Here is a 16754-nt window from a genome sequence, read left to right as displayed (position 1 = left end):
AATCAAGATATTTGGGAAAAAACATAGCATGCTCACTTGTCATGTCATAAGACTCAAAGCTGAAATATATCTAAAAATATTTATACCTGTTCAATGTTTCATGCACACTTGGTTTGATTTTCCAGTCTTTTGTTTGAAACTTTTTTATGAAATCCTCTTTGCTGGGGATGTTATCTGGAAGTGGAGCACATAAAGTAATTGTCACTAAACGGAGAGCTCGACAAAATAAGAAAATCAATTATTAAAAAGAATCTACTGCGCCATTTTAAACTTTGAAAAAAAAAAGGATAGTTTGTGTCATCCTGGCATTTTCTCATTTAACTAACTCATTTTTGAGTATCTTATTTTCAAAAAATTGTATAACAATATAATTGAAGAGAGGAATAACAAAAAAATGCATCTGGTAAAAGAAATTGAGAGAGAGAGAATATACAAAACAGAATGTCAACGTAGCATTTGACTGTATATTGAAAATAATTTTGGCTCCAGCTAAATGAATGTTGTCAATCTTTATGTGATGGACATCATTTACTGACTATCAACCAGAGAAAGTTAACATTACGTCGCCATTTATGACACAATATTTAGTGTCTACTAGTGTGTCGGCAACATAAATTACCGTTATAATTATACATGGGCATTAGGGTGTTTTATGTTACCTTCTATATGCTCAAAGTCACAGTCCTCCTTATCTGAAATTCCAGAGTCTTCAGTTCCAGTTTCTGAAAATCCAATAAAAACAGACACATAAACAAACAAAAACATTATCAATATAATTATATTGCATATAATTATACTATCCTCAAACTGTTCTTAGGTTATCACAAAATAAAATTGTAAAAGTTTAATTCTTAGGAAGGAATGAACTCAAATTTACAGTTTCGTCTACATATACTTAAGAAAACGAGCTGAAAACGTGCACGAAATATGTTGTATTTCAGTTGCATTCATGTAAAACGCCATACTAATCTTTGTGACGTAGCATAGCGATATTATTATATTGCATAAATATACTTTCGTCAAACTGCCCTAAGGTTAAAAAAAAATTAAAACTAAAAATTTTGATACTAATATAGGAAAAATGAGCATGTCAAACTCCGAAAGGTTTCCTCAGTCTGCACAAGCCAGCCTGTGCTAACACAGTAAGTGTCTGTTTTGACCATACTAACCTTTGCTAAGTCCCTTAATTTCTGCAAATAGAAAAAAATAAAAATTATTTTCACATTTGCATAATACATGTCAAGTTGACTGTGGTAGCTATATTGTTAAAAAACTGAGACTGTATAGACATAAAAAGCTTCCTAAAATTAATTGATATTTCTCCAATTTAATAAAAACAAAAATTAAGAAGGTTATCACAAAGTCAAAATTGTAAAATTTCAATGCTTAATAGCTGTTTACATGATCAAAGCTAACCATGATTCAGTGAATTGTCTAAGTTTCCCGTCTAAGGATGGTGATAGCTACCATGATGATAACTTAAAAAATATGCATAAATACCGTTATCTTTTTTCATCGATGGATCAGTTTTAGATTTTTTTAATGTTGGCTCTTGAAAATTACTGGAACCTAGTTTTGAAACAATTAAAGGATATTTAGCATAGTTAATCTTGTTATACATGAAACACAAGGAGAGAACGTTTTATTTTCGAATTCTTGGAAAAAGAAGACTGAAAAAAGAACTGTTTAATCTTATGAACATGAGTTCTCTTTGCTATTTTTACAATAACTCATCAAGTCAATCAAGTAAGAAAAACACTTTCTTTGTTATAAACTATGCAAAGCTATGCAATAAACTGTGAGTATTGTCTTGCAGTCTGAGAAGTTGACCATTCTCAAGGCCAAGTGCTTTTAAGGCCTTATCCAATTTCAAGCAGATGTAACTTTTTTCTGAACCGTCGCCACCATCATCAAGTATTTCGCAAACTCCATATGCAAATGGTTCCCAACTATTTTTTTCATTCAAAAACGAAACAAGAGTACCTGAGTCACCGGAATCAAGAAATGGGTGAGAACTGTTTATCTCGATAGCATCTTGATGAAAATATGGCGTTTTGAATCATTGTTGCAATACTCATAATTTAATTCACTGATAAAGCCTCTACACCAGTGGCTGTGCAGACTTTAACAGTTTCTTTCTTTACTTCAACCCTAATGTCCTCACATTAATGCAATTTTTCATTTGCATCATCTAAGCTCAAAACACCATCTTCCATTTCATCGCCACCAAGCCTCTTAAAATCTTGTTTCTTGCCAACAGAGATGCACATGATGTCCGTTTCACTATCAAGTTAAGCCCGAGTGCGCTTAGGACGTCCAATTTTAACTTTACTACCACTGTTGGACGATGTTTATGTATATTTGTTTCTATCTCGTTCATTCAAAGTTTTTACTGCACGTCTGATTGATAGAAGTCGCTTTCCGTCAAGAAAGGTTTGCTTGTGGTCAGAGGAACAAGCTACATGTGCGCATGTCATGGCACAATAAACATTATCCTTCAGACAAAACATTGTAACTGTACTGATAGAACCGTTATGATTCTCATTTTCATCGGACGCATTTTGGATATTTGAAAGAAGTCTAAACGTTGGTTCAATCGACGATGGTGAATAAAATTCGCTCCTCAATGTTTGGAGTCCAAGTACATCAAACATCTCATTTGCCACGACTTTGTTCGGCTTGTCTTTTTCAAAATAAACCGTCAACCCTAATGTTTATTCATAGGTTATCAAAATAACGAACTGTGTAATTAGACCTGTTTCAAGCGTCGAATTTTACATGCGCTGAATGGATTTAAAACAAAATAAAACGAGATCCAATTCCTCATTATCTTTTGCTTTAAATGCAATTGGCTCATGTAAAATGCGACGTTTGAAACTGGCCTAAGGGTCTTGCATTCAGTTTACGTAGCCAGCCCGCAAGTTTTTGTCCTGTTATGTAAAGTTGTGAACATTATAATAAAGGCTGCATGTGTCGTTCTAAAATTTTATCTTAGTTTCATTTTTTGTCCGAAATATACATGCTACAGCTATACCTCTTCTTGTTTGTTGGTTCTTGTATATTTTTTTGTGCGTCCATTGAACTGAATAGAAAATATTATCAGAACTAGGCTAATATGAACAAAATCAATTTACTCAATGCTTCATTCCCAATGTATGTTGTAGTTGTGTTATAGACAATAGTTTCATTATTGTTATGCACATAATCAGCATTATAAAATTCATCACCTTTGAAGAATATGCAATCTCGACTTGATATAAGCAAGTTACATATAGCTATTTCATATATTACTTTTATACAATAAATACATATCTCGTCCACAGTGCATCTAAAACTGTATCGTGCAAAAGTAATATTACTTTTTATCTTAAAAGTAATAAATTAGAATCAAAGATTTTATGTTGAATAGATATTTACTCATTTTATGAACAATTGTTAGACAAAACCTTTCAAACAAAACCGGGAAATATGCACAAAATTTATTTCATGCATCATCGAAAGCAAAAGTAATTATTCATTCTTGCAAAGATAGACACAATAAAACTCGAGTAGTATATCAGAAATTCTTACCTGGGAAAAGAAGCTAAGAGATAAGTACAATAATTATTTAACGAAGCATTGGTGTGTAGCACAAGTTTTCTGTTCGTGCGTGGAAAGGTAGAGCAAGTGAGTTGCAAAAAGGTGAAGACACACGAACGTGAAAAAAACTTTCGAAAAAGTAGCTACGCTACAGTATTGTTTATTACATGTAACATTGATTTGTTGAAAAACAATTTTTAAATAATCCCTTTACCTTTCTTATATTGTTCCATTTTTCTTTTCATCAACTCTACATTTGAAACAAAAGAGAAGAAATGAATGCACGTCTCTTTTTTCTACTATAGATAACACTGTCTCTAAAGCCATTTCTCCTGCCATGCAAAAACGAATATCCATGTTGAGTATCCTGTAAACTTTTCATTATATTTCTTTAATTCAATCGTCGTACTAATGCCATACAATACTACCTTTCTTCAAGCGTTGTTGTTTTTCCAATGGCACATCTTTTTCCTGCAAGGCTGCAGTATGAAAAAATGATATTAGTTACATGCACCAAAACATGGACAGGTTTCAGTTTACTTATACTATCGAGGAGTGAAAAATAGGAATGGATAAACTTTCTTTTATAAATCATGCCAAGAAAAAAGAATATAAAACTATGGATGTATGCACAATTTTTAGTCATTTGAACAAAATCCATTCTCGCGCACATTAACTGAATTGTATTTAACAATGGAGTAGAAAATAAAAAAAAACATGGTTTCCATGAATAGACAATGATTCACAACATAGTCACCTTTGGGAACTTTCAGAGCTCTAATTGCTAAAAACAATAACAAACGGAGTATTAATTTATGATTTTTATTGCTAAAAACTTATTGCAACATCATCAACTCAATCCCATGAACAATAGCTATGAAGCAAAGACAACTATTATTTAAATATCGGTATTTCTGAAAATCGGTAAGGTCTTGTGTAGAATGAAAAACTAAAAACAGCATTGTTTCTTTTACGCAACATATTGTTTACGATTGATATAACTTGTTTCAATTACACGAATGTGAGAAATATTTCTCTCAACAAAGTGAATGTTGTCATGCGAAATATTTCTTCAAACATTACCATCTTCAATGACAAATGTTTTGATTGTTGGAATAAAAGAAATATTTCATTTGGTGTGGAGTGTTTTTTTGAACGCAGTATTGCTCATTGGAAATACATTCCTTGCTGCAACAGTAATTTTGCTCCATGTTCGACACATGCAGGCCACATCACAAATTTTTATCAAATCAATGTCAGGGTAAGTTGACACATTATAGACAAAAACATTCGTCATTAATATGTTGTATATATGACTATACCAACCTTTACGACGACGTCCTTTCTTCTCTACACCAATATGAAAAACAAACAATGTAAATAAAATTAAGTTTACGCTCAAACAAAACAAGTTGGAGGATTCACACAGAAGAAGAGCAACTATATATTTATATCATTTTAACATGAGGGAAAAAATAACTTTTTACTAATAAAACTATTCATTACTAATACATTACTATATTGCTGTGCATGACCATACAAACCTTTCAAAATTCAAAAGAAATTTACAATTAGATAAAAATAAATGTTATTTTCGCATTTAGATAAGGCATTATTGTTGAAAAACTGACACTATATAGACACGAAAAGCTTCATAAAATAATTCAACTTTTCTCCAATTTAGTAAAAACAAAGACACATAAACAACCATAAAAATTATAGATACTATTATAGGTTATTGCATGACGAAATTTTAAATCTAATTGTTACACCATCGTATCTACTAGCCAATGTGATCATCGTCAGACCAGCAATGAATTAAAAAAATATCGGTATGATGTGCTATACAAAAAAACATTTTCACATTTACATATGACATGTTAATTTGATTATCTTATTGTTAAAAAACTGAGACTATAACAGACACAGGGGCTTTGGAAGTCATGTTAATGTTCACATAACACAGTGAACAAAAACGGTAATAAACAACCAAAAACATAAATAATGTAAGGCTATTTCATGACAATATATAAAAACATAACAATGAAAACAAGATAATTTTTCAGTTTTATAAAACAACGTCTTGGTGAGATATTGCAACTAAATACTACTTTAAAAACCAACATTAAGATAAATTAAATGATCGATGCATTTCGGTAGACCTCGTAAGGTATCGCGTCTGCTTTAAAGAAAACAAAAAATGTGCTGATATTTAGCGTAAAGACGAAATATATCCAAAATATTGGCAAAAAAATCTTTAAAGCAATATTTTCCCGTTTACAAATGAAAATTAACTGACACATTTAAAAATTGTGAAATTTTAATACTTAGAGACGAATAAGTTCAAATAACAGAATGTTTCTTGGGTAAACGAGAGGAGAGAGAAGTACAAAGTAGAACGTCATGTATCAATCCAATCCAAAAGTGCTGCGCTGATTTACTGGCGAAAATCGTCAAAAACGTGAGAGGTTATACAAAAATTGTTTAACAAATGTAAGGCACCAATGTAAACTTTGTAAATGTGAGTAAATTTTACATTGGACATCTGTGTTCTGTGTCAAAAATTCATCAAAATTTGATAGTTGTGTCGTAGAAGTAAATTATTTTCAGTGAACATTGATGATAATAGAAAACAGAAAGATGGAAGTCGTGGTATCGTTCTATACTAACCTTCACTTTGCTAAAAAGAAAAATTATCTTTCACATTACAAAACAATTTTTCATGTATGGATTATCAATAAGCATTCATCAATAGTTAATTACACGCCCATACTAACCTTCAAGTCGACGAATCTCATCTGCAACAGAAAAAAAGACAACTTACAAATCAGAGGTCAAAATGACTATCTTATTGTTAGTATACCCAAAATATTAAACAGAGAAATAACTTCTTAAAATGAAGTAACTTTAGTACATTGAACATAAAAAGGCATAAATAACCATAAGCATAAACTAGGGATTCAAGGATAGTGCAAAGTTTCGTAGAAAAAATGTTGCTATTCATGGCAAGTAAAATTAGTTACAAGAAAGCATAGCATCGAACCTTGGATATAGTGAACATAAACAGGCATAAAGAACCATAAACAAAATTAACATAAGGATACTTCATGATTATACATTAAAACATAACAATGAAAACAATACAATTGTTAATTTTTATAAAGCAAAGCCTTGGTTGTGGTAAGAAAGCTAAATACTGCTTTAAAGAGCATATTTACCATGGTAAATTACAACTATAACCTTGGTATATGTTTTTAAAAAGAACTGTTCAAAACCAACATTAAGATAAATTAAATGATCGATGCATTTCGGTAGACCTCGTAAGGTATCGCGTCTGCTTTAAAGAAAACAAAAAATCTGCTGATAATAAGCGCAAAGACGAAATATATCAGAAATACTGGCAAAAAACTCTTTAAAGCAATATTTTCCCGTTTACAAATGAAATTAACTGACAAATTTAAAAATTGTGAAATTTTAATACTTAGAGACGAATAAGTTCAAATAACAGAATGTTTCCTGGGTAAACGAGAGGAGAGAGAAGTACAAAATAGAACGTCATTTAATAATGATATTTCAGTTGCATTAACGTAAACTGATAAATAATTCCTTTCCTCCGAAAAGTGTTGCACTGATTTATTGGCAAAAATCGTTAAAAAACATGAAAGGTTATACAAAAATTGTTTCACAAATGTAAGGCAGCAATGTAAACTTTGTAAATGTGAGTAAATTTTACATTAGACATCTGTGTTCTGTGTCAAAAATTCATCAAAATTTGATAGTTGTGTCGTGCAAGTAAAATATTTTCAGTGAACATTGATGATAATAGAAGACAGAAAGATGTAAGTCATGGTATCGTTCTATACTAACCTTCACTTTGCTAAAAAGAAAAATTATCTTTCACATTACAAAACAATTTTTCATTTATGGATTATCAATAAGCATTCGTCAATAGTTAATTACACGCCCATACTAACCTTCAAGTCGACGAATCTCATCTGCAACAGAAAAAAAGACAATATTTTTCCACTTACAAATTAGAGGTCAAAATGACTATCTTATTGTTACTAAACTCAAAATATTAAACAGACAAATAACTTCTTAAAATGAAGTAATTTTAGTACATTGAACATAAAAAGGCATAAATAACCATAAACATAAACTAGGGATTCAAGGATAGTGCAAAGTTTCGTAGAAAAAATGTTGCTATTCATGGCAAGTAAAATTAGTTACAAGAAAGCTTAGTATCGAACCTTGGATATAGTGAACATAAACAGGCATAAACAACCATAAACAAAATTAACATAAGGATATTGCATGATTATACATAAAAACATAAAAACGAAAACAATACAATTTTTAAGTCTTATAAAACAAAACCTTGGTTGTGGTAAGAAAACTAAATACTGCTTTGGTGAGCATATTTACCATGGTAAATTACAACTATAACCTTGCTATATGTTTTTAAAAAGAACTGTTAAAAACCAACATTAAGATAAATTAAATGATCGATGCATTTCGGTAGACCTCGTAAGGTATCGCGTCTGCTTTAAAGAAAGCAAAAAATCTGCTGATATTTAGCGTAAAGACGAAATATATCCAAAATACCATCAAAAAAAATCTTTAAAGCAATATTTTCCCGTTTACAAATGAAAAATTGAATGACACATTTAAAAATTGTAAAGTTTTAATACTTAGAGACGAATAAGTTCAAATAACAGAATGTTTCCTGGGTAAACGAGAGGAGAGAGAGAAGTACAAAGTAGAACGTCATGTAACAATGATATTTCAGTTGCATTAACGTAAACTGATAAATAATTCCGTTTCTCCGAAAAGTGTTGCACTGATTTATAGGCAAAAATTGTCAAAAACGTGAGATGTTATACAAAAATTGTTTAAAAAATGTAAGGCAGAAATGTAAACTTTTTAAATGTGAGTAAATTTTACATTGGACATCTGTGTTGTGCCGTGCAAGTAAATTATTTTCAATGAACATTGATGATAATGGGAGACAGAAAGATGGAAGTCGTGGTATCGTTGTTTACTAACCTTCACTTTGCTAAAAAGAAAAATTATCTTTCACATTACAAAACATATTTTCATTTATGCATTATCAATAAGCATTCGTCAATAGTTAATTACACGCCCATACTAACCTTCAAGTCGACAAATCTCATCTGCAGCTAAAAAAAAGACATTATTTTTCCACTTACACATTATAGGTCAAAATTACTATCTTATTGTTACTAAATTCAGAATATAAAACAGACAAATAACTTCTTAAAATGAAGTAACTTTGAGTACATTTAACATAAAAAGGCATAAATAACCATAAACATAAACTAGGTATCCCAGGATAGTGCAAAGTTTCTTAGAAAAAATGTTCCTATTCATGGCAAGTAAAATTAGTTTCAAGAAAGCTTAGTATCGAACCTTGGCGCTTCAAAAAATGCTAAATTAAAATTTATTTCGTGTAGTGCTTATCAAAGACTAAGCAGTTTGTCTTTTGACAAATAGCTACAACTTGCTCAAAGATTACGAAACTTACGTAGCGGATACATAATAAGAACATTTGGCACGCCACAATCTTACATTCGTCATTCATGCATCACATTCTTCTATTATTACTATGCAGTATACAACATATAAATTACGAAATAACTCATGATTTACTTTCTTTGTTTCGGTTATGCTGTATTTTTTTGATTCTTCTGATACACATGTGAAGTTCATGTGTTCAGAAGAACAAAATACTTTGTTTGCGATATTTTTTAGCTCTAAATTCCACCTAATTAAACAATAAGGCACCGAGCAGTAAAATGCAACGATGTTCGATAAATATTTACGTAGTACGATTTGCATCAGCTTTCGGCAATCTTGTGTGAATGAACATTCATTTCGTATTTGCACTTTCATAGTGATTACATGAAAATCGACAAAGTCATACAATCGTACATGACTTTCTCATACTGTTCTAAAGCAATCCACAACTAATGCTTTCTTCAATGACAGTAATAGTGCACTTTTTTCTTGTAAAATGTTCCTTACCGAGGCAAATGTGTGCGCAACTTTCAATTTTACTGTCGTATGTTTAAGACCAATACACCAACACGTAATGTATGAGTGTGGTTAGACCAGAAGTTCAGAGCAGGTTGCTAAACAAACAGCACTAGCCAAATACTTGGCAAATACGGCAATACGGCAAATTAAATACCAATATTCTTCACATTCTATATAAACTCGAGCTTACAAATCTTCAATATATTTGTCAACAGTGCCAGCATTAACGAAAAGCGTTATAGTTAAAGAAAATTTTTTTGGATTTCGGAATATTCTATTCGCTTAGTTCACTCTTGTTACACAATTCATTATACAGTTCGCACAAAATTGGCGCATGCGTATTTAGATATTTCTTCAAAGAAAGAGAGCTGCTGGGGAAAAACGGGGAGAGATAGCTTGTTATAACGCATCAAATTGAATTTATAAATATATATAAATTGTTAGTTCAGAATGAAACAATTAGATGAATGTCTTAGTTAATGTGAGTTTAAGTTGGTGTTAAATGCTCTTTTAATAATCACTATTGATACTTGTGAAGATGATGATCTGACATCTATCTCACGATACTTTCGTTTATCAAACTTGAAACCCTTGTTATTCAGATATGTGTTTCCCTAAGGCACAGAATATGTAACCAGAAGGGTCACTCCTTTGAAGTTTTTGGTCACGCCGACTATTTCCGAAAAAGCGCGTCGCCATTTTCTTGGGTAGCAAAGTGAGAGACTTTTACTATAAACAATATGGCGAAAATTGGATTCCCGATTTTAAAAATGCTTTTTATGGAGTTGAAGTGGACAATCTTTGCCGTTTTTATTTTTATATACACGATTACGTTGTCGACTCTTTTGACTTAAAAATCTATATCTGACTTGTCATATATTTAAAAGGAACAATAGAAATGATTTCAACTACGCTTCATTGTTTTGGAGATTAATTTCGTGTTTGAACGCTTTAAATAAAGTACCACTAGGACATACAAAATAGCAAATATAAGTTCATGTACAGTTTATAGTTGGGCTGATTACTCATATTTACGCTTAGATATGTTGTAAGTCTAAATTCCTAGGAAATGCTTTCGTTGAATTACTTACACATGTCCACCTAACTTATTGAATATATACAAACATGACTAGTCTAAAATAGGTATCAAACTAAATTAGTGAAGTTTTTCGCTCTTGAAATAAATACACTGCATGTCTTCTATATGGACTTAACGAAGCAGTAGTTAGAAACTGTATTTATCCATTATCAGCCCATTGTTGATGACCAGAAATATTGTTTGTATTGTTCAATAACATAACACTTTGATTTAACCATGGTTAGTTGTCAATACCTCCTTTAAACCACACACCAGCAATAAAGTATTTAGCATTATTAATTATACATTGTATACATACAAGTACTACATAATATGTCCACGGAATACTTTAGACGAATTGCTAAAACAGTCGAAGCCGCCGAGTAGGCGAGTATACTTCCGAAAAATCGCAGTCAAATTGTGTCGTAAAATTAGATTTTAAGTCAAAAGAATCGACGAAGTAAACGTATATTACCTTCTCTTTAATATAATCATAAAAGTGGCAAAGATTGTCTACTTAAACTCCATAAAAAGCATTTTTAAACTCGAGAATCCAATTTTCGCCATATTGTTTATAGTAAAATTATCTCACTTCACTACACAAGTCCCAAGAACATGGCGACGCGCTTTTCGTCGTAACCAAAATCTTCAAAGGAGTGACCCTTCTGATAGGGTTATATTTTAGCGACTATATATAAAGTCTACTATCTATAAATGTAAAAGATCACGACAAGTAAAAATGTTAGCATGATGACAGTTAAAGTATTTGAAGTCTATGAAGTGTTCCCGCAACTAAAAACGCTGACGAGAAATGTAAACCAAATTCATTCTTCTGAAAGACTTGAAGCGATCAATAAACATGAAACGAAGGCTTTTCAAGTCCATAAATTCTCGTAAAAATGCATAGAAAAACCAGTAATGTTTTTCATTTTCAAAATATATTTTAAACATCTACGATTGTGGATTAATTTTTAGGATGTAAAATATTCACCCGGACATCAAAAATTTAATGATTCAAAATAATACCTTGACGACGTTTATAACTAATGCGTCGATATTTCATTGCCACTTTAGAGTCTTCAGAAATATTACATAAAAACAAAAGAATATAAAAGGCTAGCGTTACTTTATAGAAAACGAAACTTTTTTCATTGATATACAGCAAGCCTTTCTAGCGGCAAAATGTTCACACAAAGCAAAGAAGTAATAACTCAAAACATCTTACTTTTGTTAGCTGCACCTCCTTCACCATCGCCGCTTTTAGCACTGTTGGATGAACTGTGAACATTGTCTCGCAGTGTGAAAAATTGACCATTCTCTAGACCAAGTGCTTCTAAGGCCTTGTCCAATTTTAAGCAGATGTAACTATTTTCTGGACTATCGCAACCATCATCAAGTATTTCGCTAACACCATATGCAAATGGTAGCCAATTATTTTTTTCATCCAAAAACCAAACAAGAGTACCAGAGTCACCGGAATCAAGAAATGTTTGACAACTTTTTATCTTGATGGCATTCTGGAAAATGCGACGTGTGGAATTTTTACACCAATACTCATAATTCAATTCACTGATGAAGCCCTCTACACCAGTGGCTGTGCGGACTTTAACAGCCTCCTTGTTGTCTTCAACCCTTCGTTGAAGTTCTAAATTTGCATCACCCAAGTTCAATACAACAACTTCCATTTCATCACCAATAAGTTTCTTGAAATCTTCTTGCTTGCCAGTATTGATAGACATGATGTCTGTTTCACTATCAAACTGAGCAAAGGTGTGTCGATGAGAAGATCCAATTTCTGCTTTACAGTCACTCTTAGACGGTGTGTACATATACTTGTTTTCATCGTGTTTATTCAAGGTTTGTACAGCTTTGTTGATTGACACCAGTCGCTCTCCGTCAAGAAATGTTTGCTGGTGGTCAGTGGCACAAGCAACATGTGCACATGTCAAGGCGGAATAAACACCATCCTTCAGACAAATCAGTGTTATCGTACCGCAAGATGCTCTACCATTAGGATTTCCATCATGTGGTATTTCGATATTTGAAAGAAGCCGAAAGGGTGCTTCAATGGACGATGACGACCAAAATTCCCTCGAGTTCAATGTTTGAATTCCATGCACATCATGTATCCCTTTTGTCAAATTTTTGCTCGATTTTGTAAGATTGACAGTTAACCCTAAATTTGATTAATTATTAAAACATGTTACATGCCGCATGATATCAAATTTTCGGCCGGCAAAATTTATGTTTTTCAATTGGTCCGATGAACAAAACTACAAATTAATGTGTTTTTAATTTAAATGAAGCAATAAATTACCACAACTGTTGATTTTTGACTCATCTTGAGCAATAATCTCATCATCTTGGGCCAGATTTGCTGCTGCATCCTCATGGGTGATATAAACGTCATCTTGAGCAACCACATTGGTAGACTTTACAGCTTTTATAAAAGGAATTACAATCATTCATTCAAATAATTTTTCAAATAAAATAAATCCATAAACCTGAATATAAAATAATAATTCCAAAGTGAAGACGTAGCTAAAAACTATATGAGTAAAAAAAGTTATCCAAAGTGTTATTCACAACATAAGTTTCAGTGGCAAAGTCAGCCAAATCTTTTACTCTTATTTACGACTTTAGGTGTAGCTATTAACATAGCGCGTATTAAAAATCATAAATCTGTCATTAGTACAATAAATGGCTGTACCAACTTATGATGACTCAAGCGTTAAGAACATAGTCGAAGAATAGTAAAAGAATAGAATTTTTTTTATCCAGAAACGTTAACTCAGTCAACCTACGCTGATTTCAACGATGGACGTGTACAAACTACATTTACATAAAATTTCATAAAACTTACATAAAACTAGATAAAATTAAATAAAAATTATAAGAATACAACCTAAGTGTTCGATTTTATATAATAAAACCTTTTTAAAAAAGAAAGCGATAAAATGATTGGTGTTTCAGTCACAAGAAAGTAAATTAGAAATTATTGATTTGTTTTTATTTGTTTCCAAAATGTTAAAAAGATATCATTATGTTTATTTGTTTGTATGTAGTTCATTCAAAGTTTTTACTGCACGTCTGATTGATAGAAGTCGCTTTCCGTCAAGAAAGGTTTGCCTGTAGTCAGAGGAACAAGCTACATGTGCGCATGTCATGGCACAATAAACATTATCCTTCAGACAAAACATTGTAACTGTACTGATAGAACCGTTATGATTCTCATTTTCATCGGACGCATTTTGGATATTTGAAAGAAGTCTAAACGTTGGACGTGTCTAAAGAAGTCTAAACGTTAGAAGTCATCGACGATGGTGAATAAAATTCGCTCCTCAATGTTTGGAGTCCAAGTACATCAAACATCTCATTTGCCATGACTTTGTTCGGCTTGTCTTTTTCAAAATAAACCGTCAACCCTAATTTTTATCCATAGTTATCAAAACAATGAACTGTGTAATTAGGCCCGTTTCAATCGTCAAATTTTACATGCGCTGAATGGATTTAAAACAAAATAAAATGAGATCCAATTCCTCATTATCTTTTGCTTTAAATGCATTCGGCTCATGTAAAATGCGACGTTTGAAACGGGCCTAAGGGTCTTGCATTCAGATTACGTAGCCAGCCCGCACGTTTTTGTCCTGTTATGTAAAGTTGTGAACATTACAATAAAGGCTGCATGTGCCGTTCCAAAATTTTATCTTAGTTACAGTTTTTGTCCGAAATATACATGCTACAGCTATACCTCTTCTTGTTTGTTGGTTCTTGTATATCTTTTTGTACGTCCATTGAACTGAATAGAAAATATTATCAGAACTAGGCTAATATGAACAAAATCAATTTACTCAATGCTTCATTCCCAATATATGTTGTAGTTGTGTTATAGACAATAGTTTCATTATTGTTATGCACATAATCAGCATTATAAAATTCATCACCTTTGAAGAATATGCAATCTCGACTTGATATAAGCAAGATACATATAGCTATTTAATATATTACCTTTATACAATAATAGATTTCTCTTCCACAGTGCATCTACAACTGTATCGTGCAAAAGTAATATTAGTTTTTATTTTAAAAGTAATAAATTAGAATCAAAGATTTTATGTTGAGTAGATATTTACTCATTCTATGAACAATTGTTGGACAAAACCTTTCAAATAAAACCGGGAAATATGAACAAAATTTATTTCATACACCATCGAAAGCAAAAGTAATTATTTCTTCTTGCAAAGATAGACACAAAAAAAACTCGAGTAGTATATCAGAATTTCTTAGCTGGGAAAAGAAGGTAAGAGATAAGTACAATAATTATTTAACGAAGCATTGGTGTGTAGCACAGGTTTTCTCTCTGTGTGTGGAAAGGTAGAGCAAGTGAGTTGTAAAAAAGTAAAGACACACGAACGTGAAAAAAACTTTCCAAAAAGTAGCTACGCAACAGTATTGTTTGTTACATGTAACATTGATTTGTTAAAAAACAAATTTTAAATGATCCCTTTACCTTCTTTATATCGTTCCATCTTTTTTTCCATCAATTCTACATTTGAAACAAAAGAGAACAAATGAATGCGCGTCTCTTTTTTCTAATATAGATAACACTGTCTCTAAAGCCATTTCTCCTGCCATGCAAAAACGAATATCCATGTTGAGTATCCTGTAAACTTTTCATTATATTTCTTTAATTCAATCGTCGTACTAATGCCATACAATACTACCTTTCTTCAAGCGTTGATGTTTTTCCGATGGCACATCTTTTGCCTGCAAGGCTGTAGTATGAAAAAATGATATTACTTACATGCACCAAAACATGGACAGGTTTCAGTTTACTTATACTATCGAGGAGTGAAAAATAGGAACGGATAAACTTTCTTTTATAAATCAGGCCAAGAAAAAAGAATAGAAAACTATGGATGTATGCACAATTTTTAGTCATTTGAACATCTTCCATTCTCGCGCACATTAACTGAATTGCATTTAACGATGGAGTAAAAAATAAAAAAAACATGGTTTCCATGAATAGACGATGATTCACAACATAGTCACCTTTGGGAACTTTCAGAGCTCTAATTACTAAAAACAATAACAAACAGAATATTATTTTATGATTTTTATTGCTAAAAACTTATTGCAACATCATCAACTCATTCCCAGGAACAATAGTTATGAGGCAAAGACAACTATTATTTTGTATAGTCCTACTACATAACACATAAAATACACAAAAAATAACAGTATTACCATTCTTTAAATATCGGTATTCCTGAATCATGGTAAGTTCTTGTGCAGAATGAAAAACTAAAAACAACATTGTTTCTTTTACGCAGCATATTGTTTACAATTGTTACAACTTGCTTTAATTACACGAATGTGAGAAATATTTCTCTCAACATAGTGAATGTTGTCATGCGAAATATTTCTTCAAACATTACCATCTTCAATGACAAATGTTTTGACTGTTGGAATGAAAGGAATATTTCATTTGGTGTGGAGTGTTTTTTTGAGCGCAGCGTTGCTCATTGGAAATACATTCCTTGCTGCAACAGTAATTTTGCTCCATGTTCGACACATGCAGGCCACATCACATATTTTTATCAAATTAATGTCAGGGTAAGTTGACACATTATAGACAAAAACATTCGTCATTAATATGTTGTATATATGACTATACCAACCTTTACGACGACGTCCTTTCTTCTCTACACCAATATGAAAAACAAAATGGCTATGCCAACCAACATGTCGCCACTGAATCTTTTCTGTTTTATATAAAAATTAAAGACAAAAAAATTTGTTCACATTTACATATAACAAGTTAATCGATGTCAAATAAAGCATCTCAAGAAAAGAAAGCGATAAAAGATATTTATAATTAGCAATCGTATTTCAGTGACAAGAATGTAAATTACAAATAATTGATTTATTTCCAACATTGCAAATAAAATATTACTACAATACCTGAACACAAACCAAATACAAAAAACGAGACAAATTTGAAAGCTTTCAGTAATTATAAATAGGCGTCAGCCTTTGC

General features: G+C 31.6%; 2 protein-coding genes across 19 annotated transcripts in view; both read right to left on the bottom strand.

Moving 5' to 3' along the window:
* Positions 1-16754, bottom strand: part of LOC124437868 — a 121900-nt gene that overhangs the window by 63511 nt on the left and 41635 nt on the right. The window lies entirely within an intron of this gene.
* Positions 1-16754, bottom strand: part of LOC124437869 — a 43740-nt gene that overhangs the window by 563 nt on the left and 26423 nt on the right. For 12 of the 15 annotated variants that reach the window (XM_046987807.1, XM_046987805.1, XM_046987806.1 and 9 more), the window contains 22 exons: positions 16396-16479; positions 15962-16018; positions 15767-15793; positions 15439-15489; positions 15225-15260; positions 14723-14764; positions 14466-14513; positions 13032-13154; positions 11940-12890; positions 11741-11791; positions 8733-8759; positions 7554-7574; positions 6357-6377; positions 4906-4929; positions 4337-4363; positions 4008-4058; positions 3794-3829; positions 3035-3082; positions 1501-1569; positions 1170-1190; positions 660-722; positions 87-174 (listed from right to left, as the gene is read on the bottom strand). In XM_046987807.1, coding sequence (XP_046843763.1) covers positions 87-174; positions 660-722; positions 1170-1190; positions 1501-1569; positions 3035-3082; positions 3794-3829; positions 4008-4058; positions 4337-4363; positions 4906-4929; positions 6357-6377; positions 7554-7574; positions 8733-8759; positions 11741-11791; positions 11940-12890; positions 13032-13154; positions 14466-14513; positions 14723-14764; positions 15225-15260; positions 15439-15489; positions 15767-15793; positions 15962-16018; positions 16396-16479 — 1966 coding nt within the window. The remainder of the gene's footprint in view (positions 1-86; positions 175-659; positions 723-1169; positions 1191-1500; positions 1570-3034; positions 3083-3793; positions 3830-4007; positions 4059-4336; positions 4364-4905; positions 4930-6356; positions 6378-7553; positions 7575-8732; positions 8760-11740; positions 11792-11939; positions 12891-13031; positions 13155-14465; positions 14514-14722; positions 14765-15224; positions 15261-15438; positions 15490-15766; positions 15794-15961; positions 16019-16395; positions 16480-16754) is intronic. The other 3 variants (XM_046987813.1, XM_046987810.1, XM_046987814.1) reach the window with 3 other exon arrangements.

The sequence above is a fragment of the Xenia sp. Carnegie-2017 genome, unplaced genomic scaffold, assembly GCF_021976095.1.
Source record: "Xenia sp. Carnegie-2017 unplaced genomic scaffold, XeniaSp_v1 HiC_scaffold_18, whole genome shotgun sequence".
Lineage (NCBI taxonomy): Eukaryota > Metazoa > Cnidaria > Anthozoa > Malacalcyonacea > Xeniidae > Xenia > Xenia sp. Carnegie-2017.
This window is presented reverse-complemented; position numbering and strand designations above follow the sequence as displayed.